The 11,387-nt window shown below is 46.1% G+C and overlaps 1 protein-coding gene across 1 annotated transcript; it reads left to right on the forward strand.

The window, feature by feature from the left end:
• Nucleotides 1–6,801: 6,801 nt before the first annotated feature.
• Nucleotides 6,802–7,740, forward strand: LOC119565159 (olfactory receptor 52N2-like). The gene has a single exon (XM_037889604.1). It carries the CDS (start codon nucleotides 6,802–6,804, stop codon nucleotides 7,738–7,740), a length of 939 nt encoding a protein of 312 aa, XP_037745532.1.
• The last annotated feature ends 3,647 nt before the right edge of the window (nucleotides 7,741–11,387 follow it).

The following is an 11,387-nucleotide window of genomic DNA, read 5'->3' on the forward strand; positions in this document are numbered from 1 at the left end:
TTATATGAGAAATGGTTCATTTTGTGACAGAGGGAGAAAAGCCTACGACACAAACTGCAGTGAGGGAGGCAGCAGAGGTTCCAGCAAAAAGCAGAAGCTAAAAATATGATGGTGCTTATTTCAAACACGTTGAGTTTTTTCCCAGGAAGCTCCATGAATTAATAGGAGGAAAAAAAGGTTTCTGAAGTGTATAGCACTGTTAACATGAAGACTACTGAGGCTTCTTACTGTGTGGCTTTGTGCACTGCTAAAGCTGGTAAACCGCACAACACAGGTGAGAAACTACTGCTTCCAGCTGCAAAGGATACATCCTGGTGATGCTAGGAGAGAAAGCAGCATCAGGGCTAGATGTGATTCCATTTTCGAATGACACAGTTATGCACCGTATTGTGGAGATGGCCACCGATGCAAAAGAGCAGTTCCTAGAAAGTGATTGTCAGAGCCATTATTATTCAATTCAGATAGATGAGTCTTCCAATAATAGTAGAACCTCAGAGTTACAAACTGACCAAAAAAAGAACAACGAGGAGTCCTTGTAGCACCTTAGAGACTAACAAATGTATTTGGGCATAAGCTTTCATGGGTTATAACCCACTTTCTCAGATACTTGGAGTGGAAAATACAGTAGGCAGGTATAAATACACAGCACATGAAAAGATGGGAGTTGCCTTACCGAGTGGTGGGGGGTCAGTGCTAACAAGGCCAATTCAATTAAGGTGGATGTGGCCCATTTCCAACAGTAGAGAAGAAGGGATTAATATTAACAGAGGGAAAATTACTTTTTATAGTGCTAATAAGGAATCATGGTGGATGTGGCCCATTCCCAACAGTTGACAAGAAGGTGTGGGTATAAACAGAGGGGAAGTTATTTTTGTAGTGACCCAGCCACTCCCAGTCTTTATTAAGGCCTAATTTGATGGTGTCAAGTTTGCAAATTAATTCCAGTTCTGCCGTTTCTTCAATCTCCCTGGACACTCAATAACAGGCTTAAAAATGGCCATTCTTCAACAAAAAAACTTCAAAAACAGACTTCAGTGAGAAACTGAAGAAATGGAATTATTTTGTAAACTTAATACTATAGTAAAGAACAAAGTTGACAGACACGTAGATGAACATAATTTCTCGGGGAAATTAATAGGCAGCAGGTTTAAAACAAAGGAAAGGAAGTATTTCTTCACACAACACACAGACAACTTTTCAAACTCTTTGCCAGAGGATGTTGTGAAGGCCAAAACTAGAAGAGGGTTTGAAAAATAACTAGATAAGTTCATGTAGGATTGGTCCATCAGTGGCTATTAGCCAAGATGAGCAGGGATTTAAACCATGATGTGAACTGTCCCTATCCTCTGTTTGCCAGAAGCTGGGAATGGGTGACAGGGGATGGATCACTTGATGATTCCCTGTTCTGTTCATTCCCTCTCGGGCACCTGGCATTGGCTACCGTCACAGGACAGGATACTGGGCTAGAGGGATCATTTGTCTGATTAAGGATGGCTGTTTTTATGTTCTTATGAAGAATAAAATGTTTAGGGGTTCCTTTGTCTGAGGTTTTCCCTACCGCTCTGGAGTCACACCATGATGGGAAGGTGCTTCCCAAGCCTGATCCTGTGGATTTATATGCATTTAGCTAATGCATATAAATGTATTGTTCCTAGGATATAACACATAAGTGTGTTTCTGCTTGTAAATTATATTTTGGATGTAATCAAACCCAGTTTCCCTTTGGACTCATAAAGGAATTCTTGTGTGGAAACTTGGTTGTTCTAAACCTTGATAAATGTCTGAGGGAAATTATTTCCAATATCTCAGCTTTCTGGTCCTATTGGGGAGGGACTGGTACAACTTTGATGAAGTCGTGAAGGAATGTGGGAAGCGGCCAGCTCGGAAGATGGAGACTGTCACCCCAGGAAGTGTCTGTGTAGAACCGGCAGAGCTGGTAGGAACAGGTTAGGAAAAGCTGATGCTGTGGAGGAAGCTTCCAGCCAGGTCAGTGGCCTGCAATGACCACAGCCCTCGACATCTTCCAGATGCATTCACTGTTCAGTGACAAAGACACCCTGCCAGGTTTATTGCCCTCAAGGCATAGTCCTAGCACCCTGCCTAGGAGCCAAATGAACAAATATGCTTATGAAATTCCTTTCGTAGGAGGTAATATCCCAAGACATCCATACTGATTAAGGACCTAACTTCACTTTACAAATAATTACAGAATTGTGTGATCTACTGAGGGTAAAGGGATTAAGAACGTCAATCTACCATCCACAAACTGAAGGGTTGGTAGAATGATTTCACAGAACTTTGTTGGTGATATTAAAGAAATTTGTAGCCTCAGATCTCACACATTGGGACCAACTCTTCCCCTGCCTCCTTTTTGCTATCGGGAACGTGCCTCAAGCCTCCAAGTTTTCTCCCTTTGAACTGCTATATGGGAAACAGCCTCAAGGTATTTCAGACCTCCTTGGAGAAACATGGAAGGGCAAAGACACCAGGCAATGAACATAGTCCACTACATTCTTCAATTAAGAAATGGCCTCAAGACTTTGCTGGCAGTTGTTAAAAGAATTTTTCTAAATGCACAACAGGTGCAGATTTCAGAGTCGCAGCCGTGCTAGTCTGTATCCTCAAAAAGAACAGGAGCACAGATACTCCTGTTTTTCTTAACAGGTACAGAGAAGGCCTATAACAAAGGGGACCAGTGTGAGTGTGCAAACTCAATGATTGAGTCTTATTGTTACTACCAAGTTTTCTGTTCAACTAACTGGTACAAGGGCAGGGACCATTTGAGGTAGTGAGGTTTTTATTATCTATGCTGCTATGATCAATTGAAAACGGTTGTTGGTCCAGTATCATGTGGCAGCAGTCCCAAACAGTGCAGAGGGCAGTACATTCCACACAGAAATGACAGCCTTCGCCAGTTGCTAGGCGGAAGAGTCTGCAAGGCTCAGTTTGCCCTGACAATCTGAACCCCTGTTATCAGCGAATCCTTTCTTTGCTCTCGGGGGACAGTCTCAGGCTGTATTTCTCCAGGATCTATTTTCTGCTCTTCTAGCTCCTCACAGAGCTGAGGGAATTGTCTTGGAGCCCTGGCCAACCTGAAAGTCTACAGAGACTATTCAGGGGAATCATAAAGGTCGCTGTCCAGTACGGCGAGTGTCAGATGTCTGAGATTCATACACTGATTCTCAGGGCTCTGCCTTCCTGTCTCCATAAGGAGATTTCCTGTCTGCGCTGAGTGGGATTTCGGTGAGTTGCCTGTTTCTATGATAAAGTTCATGCTGAGGGCTCAGGAAGGGTTCCAGGGCACGAATTCACCCACACAGTGACTTGAACTGTTTAGTATTGTCAGAAACACCAAGGGATTTACCTGGGTGAAAGTGGAACTACCAATGTATTGGAAACCGTTTAGACAAATATTTGTTTTTCAGATCTGTTCCTTGTCTCTTACTGTGTCCTTCTAGCTGTCTTAGTAGCTTCCTCTTTTGGGGCGGTGTGGTTTTTCCTCTGGTTCGCTCACTTTTTCCAATTCAGCAACTTCACTGCCCTGTTTAGAAGTGCAGCCAAAATCTCTGCAGTAGGTAACTCTCTTACCAGAGCGTTCACAACAAGGATGGGTCGCACAGAGGCCAGATTCTGCTCTCACATTCTGCCTTCAGTGGGTGACTCCAGGTGGAAACTGGCCTCCCTGAGAGCAAAATCACATCCCCTGTGCTTTGAAATCCCTGTCCTTCATGCCCGCTCTCCAGATGACACGTAAACTGGGGGTTTCCTTTCGACCCTTTCAGCACCCTAAGAGAATATCGCTCTCTGTAACTGGACGTAAAGCTGTGACTTTTGCAGAGGGAAGTCAAAAGTTAAACACGAAGGGTGAATCTGGTCCCATTGAGTTCAATGGCAAAACTCCCAACAGGGCCAGGAGTTCACCCTAAATCCACAAGCAGGGACGTAAATGAATGGCCTGATTTACACCTGTCATGAGAGTCCAGTGACTTCAACTGGGGTCGTCCTGTGACCTCTAAGGATGGTGATCTCATTTGGACCAAAGAAGAACTGACAGGACCGTTGCTGAAATCTCAAATTCACAGGCTTAGAGGTTCAGAACAATTGGCATAACAAGCGTTTTGCAGGGGAGAGGGGGGTCTGCTCTCTCTGAGCTCCTACGGCTCTGCTTCTGGAGAGGATGAGAAGCACCAAAAGGCAGTAAAAATAAAACCCTGTTTCTGGCTTAGAGGAAACCAGGCGGTGTTGGAAATCTCACAGGGAGGTCCAGGAATGCAGTGTCTGTGAGTGTGAGGGGAAGAGGGGACGAGCAGATCACAGTGGTGTGGAGTCCTGAAACCGGGTGAAATAGGGAATGAACATACGCTTCTTTGGTCTGTGCATTAGGCAGGAATGAGGCCTCCTGGGGCAGAGGGTGTCTCAGACTGTAACGTAACGTGAACCATACTGTAGCAGATGGTCCCTGACACCTTCCCCCATCCGGATCATCTCTCCTCCTATGAGCAACCCCACGACGGCCTTGTGGTAACGTCAGCAATTGCCAACATGGAAGAGCAGACTCAGGAAGGAGAGTCTCAGTTTCTAGCGGGCTGCAATATGTTAAAGCTTTGTGTTGTTTTGAGGCAGAGTTACTCACGCTGGCTCCTTTTAGTCCCCACGTCCTCTCTCCCTCCCGACGGGTCTGTCCCTCTCTCCTTCCCTGCACAGGCCGAGCAACTTCTGGGGTTCCCTTCACCCCGGAGAGGCTGATCTCCCCCTTTTCCCCAGTGCAGGCAGACACTGAGTTTAACCCAGTCTGAGGAGATAGTTCTGTGGCTGTTGCTGTGGGGTCTGGCACCTGGTTTAGGTCGTGAATGAGGGGTATAATTGTGTGTCAGGGCTGGAGTTTCTAAGGTGGGGACATACATGGACAGGCAGGCAGCACTGGTGGTTGTGGGGGCAGGGAGCGGGGTGTAAACGGACAGGCAGACAGAGCTGCTGAAAGTCATATTTTCTTTGTGGTTTTTGCCATTTTGTCAGTGGAAAGAACCATTGATCTTTCCTGCTCAGATGGTTCAATCTCCCATTATACTCTGAGCCCCTGTCAGTTCTCTCCTTCCCCATCCCAGGCTGCCCCCATTCCAACAGCACCCTGGTCGCCAGTGTCTTCTCCATGCTCCCCAGTCATCCCTGGCTCCCACCACCTCCGAGCCGCCCTACGCTCCCCAAAATTCTTCCTCTGCAGGGGGTGAGGTGCCTCCCATCACACCTGCTCCCTTGGCTGGGGGAGATCAGTGATGGTGTCTCACCAGTGAAAAATCTCCCACACCAGTGGCAAATGCCAAGACACCTGTGCGGCTGCTCTTCGCGCACCCAGAGACACCCCGTGCAGCTTTGGGAACTGCTAAACAGGAACAACTCGCAAGCTGAGAAGTACGCACATAATGAGAGCGGGCAGCTCTGGGACATGTGAGTGCCGAGAGAAATGCAGCTGCCATGTGCAGGAGCCACTTGTATCTGCTTGAAACAGTGGGCCACTGGGACACAGCCATTAAATGGTGGATGCTCTGGGACCATTTGTCAGCCAGCTCTGCTAGCCATTCATGGCGAGGGTTGTAAAATTTTTTATGGAGTCAAGTCGTTATTGTTCTCATCTGAAACGTTCGTCCATGCAGAGCCTCATGGGATCCCTCAGCCTCGTAACATACACACCTCGTGTAACATGTCCAAGGCACGGCAGTCACAGGAGAATTTCTCCCCATAGTGCTAAATTCCCCATGGTCATGAATGGAAAAAATGCCTCCAGTAGCTTCAGGCAGGAGCTTGCAGGCAAAATGCCTCCAGCTGACTCTTGGGGACGTGTTTGTCGATTCCAAAACCAGAAGAGACCACTGTGATCATCTGGTCTGTATAACACAGGCCTGAGAATTTTCCCCAAACTATTCCTAAAGCAGATCTTTTAGAGAAACTTACTACCTTGATTTAAAAATTCTCAGTGATGGAGGATCCCCCATGACCCTTGATAAATTGTTCTAATGGTGATTTAATCTCACCGGTTAACAAATGTTCACTTTATTTAACTTCCAGCCATGACATCATGTTACACTCTGTATACTAGTCTGAAAAGCCTATTATTAAACACTGGTTCCCCGTGTAGGTACTTACAGATGGTTCTGAACTCAGCCCTTAACCATCTTTGTTAAAGTAAATAGATTGAACTCTTTGAGTAGGGCAGGTTTTCTAATCTTTTAATTATACTTGTGACTCTTCTCTGAACCCTCTTCAGAGTATCAACATTTTAATCATGGACACAAGAACTGGACACAGGATTCCAGCAGGAGTCGCACCAGTGCCAGTGACAGAGGTAAAATAACTTCTCTAAGTCTCCTTGAGATCCCCCTTGTTATGATCCAAGAATCACATTGTCTCTTTTGGCCACAGGGTCACACTGCGAACTCAGGTTTAGCTAATTATCCCTTCACCCCCCCCCCCCTCAAAAATTGTGTTCACTCATGCCGCTTCCCATGAAAGTCCCCCATGGTGTAACCATCGCCTGCATTCCTTCTTCCTAGATGTAGATCTCTACATAGTGATATTAGAACACATTTTGGTTGCTTCGGCCCAGTTTACCAACCAATTCAGATGGCTCTGAATCACTGACCTGTCATGGTCATTATGAACTATCCCCCAATGTTTCTGTCATCTGCAAACTTCATCAATATTCAGGCATGAGAAGGGTTAGGTCTGTAACCCCCCTCACTGTGCTTCTCTCCCTTCTCAGGAACCTTGAGCATTTCTGAGCCTGATCAACGTATCAACTACCTCATGGCAGCTTTCAACCTCACCCTGTCTGACCCTTCAATATTCATCCTAACAGGAATCCCTGGCTTTGAAGCTACCCACATCTGGATTTCTATCTCTTTCTGTATGTTCTACTTTATCAGCCTGTTGGGAAATGTCACAGTTCTGTCTCTTGTAGGCAAAGAGCAGACCCTGCACAAGCCTATGTACTTGTTGCTCTGCATGTTGGCGCTCACAGACATCAGCATCTCTACCTCTGTTATACAGAAGGCACTGTGTATATTTTTGTTCAATGTGAAAGGCATTACTGTGGGTGGCTGCTTCACCCAGATGTTCTTCCTTTATGCAGTTTCTGTTATGAAGTCAGCTGTCCTTGTGATAATGGCCTTCGATCGCTACGTTGCCATCTGTAACCCTCTGAGATACACCACCATCCTCACCAACACACGAATAGCTAAGCTAGGGCTTGTGGGTTTGATAAGAGCTGTTCTCTTCATTCTGCCCCTGCCCCTGCTCCTGAGCAGGCAGCCATTCTGTGCCAATCGCATTATCCCGCACACGTACTGCGAGCATTTAGCAGTGGCGAAGATATCATGTGGGGACATCACAGTCAACAGGACGTACGGTTTGGTGATAACGTTTGTAGTCATCGTGTTAGACCTGATGCTCATTGCCCTGTCCTACAGTTTGGTCATCAGGGCTGTTCTCATAATCTCCTCCAAGAAAGCCCATCAGAAAGCTCTCAACACCTGCACAGCCCACATCTGTGTGATACTGACGTCTTATACTTCCTGCCTCTTCTCTAACCTGACACACCGATTCGGTCAGGGCATCGCTTCCAACGTGCACATCATCTTGGCCAACCTCTATTTCCTCAACCCCCGCATGCTTAACCCTGTCATTTATGGGGTCAAAACAAAAGAGCTTCGTGACAAAGTGGGCAAATACATCTGCAGAATATGATTTCCTGGGGCCACTGACTTTAAACGCGTGTGACAATAGGGGGAAAGGATATCTCTACAGTCATCAAGTGTGCTCTGTCTCAGTTTGTCTGAGCTCAGCACTTTGAAGTTCATAATCTGAGTACTTCCTCACACCTGATGTCTTACCACTTTCAGACTAAGCACTGCTCTCTCCATGGCTGAGTTTGCTCTCTCTGACCATCCCCTGATCTCTTTGAGCAGCACCTGTCCGCCTCCTCCCCCACACACCCTTTCATTTGGCCTTTCCCTGACTTCCAGACCACCAGAAAATACTGCAGCTTTCTGACGGAAGGTGGCTTTCCATTAGCCTCTGTGTGAATCTGGATCAGTTTATCTAAACGAAAGCTATGCTTTCTCATCACCAAAGACAAAGAAAGCAGCTACAATGCTGAACTTCTTTCACATATATGCAGTCATCCGATGAACAAAATATACCTGATTTTTCTACTTCCAATTCTTCAGGAGGTCTGGAGGATAAACAAAAAGTCTCAATTGAAAAGGCTAATAAAGGAAAGCTGCTGCAGGACTGGAGGACTTTCTACTCGAGCTTGCTGGTGAGAGTTATGAAACTTTCTGTTTTTGAGAACAGGACTGCTGTGTTTAACTATGACATCACCTTTCAGTCAAATAATGTACCGCTTTGCACACTTCATTTTGGAGTCACTTTTCATCTGGAACTTTCAAAACACACATTAACCGTTCTCATTGTTGAAGATGTCAAAAGGAAGTGTCGAGATTTCATGTTGGACTTATGAAACAGGTGAAATAGAGATTGCAACCAAATGTCCAGTTGATTGAATCGCTTGCAGTACTACGTCCTTTTACTGCGCTCAGTCCTTCACAGCCTAGGTTGGCTGAGATCTCATTTTTGCCATTGTTTTCTGGAGACCTTGGACAGTTCGATCAGCAGTGGAGAGTTTTGCTACTGGAGGTGCACTGGCCTCATACTCAGGACTATCAAGTTGAGCAGTTTTGGGTTGAAGTTCTCCAACAGATGGATGACGCTGAGGACGAAGGCTTTAGTGAACTGGACTCATTTGCATTTCCACTGCTGTGGCTACCTTTCAGCAATGCTGCCACTGAAAGATTTGTTTTTATCAAGTTCCTCTAAGAAAACAAATGGCACAACAAGATGCAAGAGGAACTTTTAGCAAACGTTCCCCATATGAGGGCTGTCAAGGTTCCTTCCCCACTCTGAACTCTCAGGTAGAGATGTGGGGACCTGCATGAAAACCTCCTAAGCTTACTTTTACCAGCTTAGATTAAAACTTCCCCAAGGTACAAACTATTTTACCCTTTGCCCCTGGACTTCCACTGCCACCACCAAACTTTATCTGGGTTCCTGAAAAAATGGAGTTTGGACACGTCTTTCCCCCCAAAATCCTCCCAACCCTTGCACCCCACTTCCTGGGGAAGCTTTGGTAAAAATCCTCACCAATTTGCATAGGTGACCACAGACCCAAACTCTTGGATCGTAGAACAATGAAAAAGCATTCAGTTTCCTTACAAGAAGACTTTTAATAGAAGTAAAAAGAAAGGAATCACCTCTGTAAAATCAGGATGGTAGATACCTTACAGGGGAATTAGATTCAAAACATAGAGAATCCCTCTAGGCAAAACCTTAAGTTACAAAAAAGACACACAGACAGGAAGAGTCATTCTATTCAGCACAGCTATTTTCTCAGCCATTTACCTTTACCTTTAGCTTTACCTTACATTTACCGTTACCTTTAGCTTCTTAAACCTTTACAGGTGAGAGGATTTTTCCTCTGGCCAGGAGGGATTTTAAAGGGGTTTGCTCTTCCCTTTATATTTATGACAAGGGCGTATATGCAACAATACAAAATCTCTTGTGAACAGTTTACACCAATGAAAGAAATGATTGCACTGTCATTGCTGATGTATGACAAAGCATTTTACTTCTCACGAAGACTGCAAGGAGGAAACGTTGCCTTTTAGCGACTACCAGTAACAAACTAATTCAACTCAAAATATGGACATTGACTACTATGATTGAATGCATTCGAAATAAATGCCATAATATCATTTTTGTTTTTGCACTATATACCGTTTGGGCTACTTTGGGGCTGTTTTTAACATTTCCCATTTTGTGTTTGCAACATCCGCCAATCCTCAATTGGGATATGAGTACCACTACTGGGGTTTTGAATGTGAATTTGATTTTCCTCTCGCTTTGGTTTTAATGTGGCTGAACTCCTGCTGGGACTTGTAGCTTTTTTTTTTTTTTTTTTAAATCACATCCGTATTAGGTATCTAACAAAAGCTTTCGTTTGTTACTTGATGTGCTAGTAAAAAAAAAGTGTTAATAAAAAACACCTTTGTTTCAATAAATAGATTGGGCTACTTTGGGGTTCGTTTCGTAGTGACTTTGGGCTATTAATGCAGTAGAAATCTGGCAACGTCAGTAAAGAGGCAGAGGTGGGTTACAGGCAGAGCTTGGGGGCTGGGCAGACCAGAGCCAAGAGCTGGGGCACTGCAGACCAGCTGCACCTGTGGGGAACAATACTGGTGCCAGGACCACTCCGCGGACAGGCCCACATTTGAAAGGTGCCCATAATAACTACTTGGAGGCCCCAAAGGGTCAATCCGGCCCTGGCCATGACCAAGCAATGCGCTGCAAGGTGGGCCAGGAGTTGTAGTTTGCCCGACGCTGCTTTCCACCGGGGCCCTTGGACCTGCGCTGACAGTGACACTGCTAATCCCAGAACGCCCCGCACCATGCTGTGAGCGCCCCAGGTGAAGTGGGTTGAAGGAAGCAGACCAGAACAAAAGGAAATGGTTTAAGGAGAGGGTTCTCGCTGCTATCCCGCCCTGTGAACCGCACCATGGGGACAGGGTAGGGTCTCCTGGTTTGGCCTCCCCCGCCCCCGAGTGTCCCCTACTCTCCTGGGGAGGAAGCAGTGCTGTGACTCCCAGCGTGGAGCCCCCAGTGACCCTGATGCCCGGGTGTGGGCTCCTGGGCACTGTCTTGGCCCTGCAGCTTCGCTCTGGGTGTGTGCATGTTTGTGTCTCCCCTCGGCCACCATCTAGGGTGGTGTGGGGGAGGCTGGTTGTCTGTGGCCCACAGGGCCGGGAAGTGGGGCATGGTGACAGTGGGGCTGGCTGCTGCCCCCCTGCCAGGGGGAATGCCCAATAATTCCCCCCGCCAGCGCTCCGGGAGGGGAATGGATAGAGCACGGTTTGGGGGAAAGGGATTGGAAGGAGGGACATGCCACAAAGGAAGTATATCTGAGAATAGCACGAGCATGTAGGTAGAAAATCAGGAAAGCCAAGGCAAAGAATGTGTTATAGCTGGCAAGAAATGTTAGAGATAACAAGAAGGGGTTCTTTGCTCACTGGTCATTTTGGGTCAGGTGCCAGCCAGGTTACCTGAGCTTCTGAACCCTTTACAGGTGAAAGGACTTTGCCTCTGGCCAGGAGGGATTTTATAGCACTGTGTATAGAAAGGTGGTTACCCTTCCCTTTATATTTATGACAGGGTATGATTATGTAAAAAAATTAAAATAAAAGCAGTGCAAGGGGTGTTGAGCAAGAGAGAATGTTTGTGTGTGAATGTTTTGTGTGTAATTATGTAAGGTTTTAAGGACCCAAACCAGCACTCATGGT

The sequence above is a fragment of the Chelonia mydas genome, chromosome 1, assembly GCF_015237465.2.
Source record: "Chelonia mydas isolate rCheMyd1 chromosome 1, rCheMyd1.pri.v2, whole genome shotgun sequence".
In the NCBI taxonomy this organism is placed as follows: domain Eukaryota; kingdom Metazoa; phylum Chordata; order Testudines; family Cheloniidae; genus Chelonia; species Chelonia mydas.

Bases quoted from the DNA above. Each gene is read 5' to 3' on its own strand.
- LOC119565159 (XM_037889604.1), top strand. From the start codon at position 6,802: ATGGCAGCTTTCAACCTCACCCTGTCTGACCCTTCAATATTCATCCTA.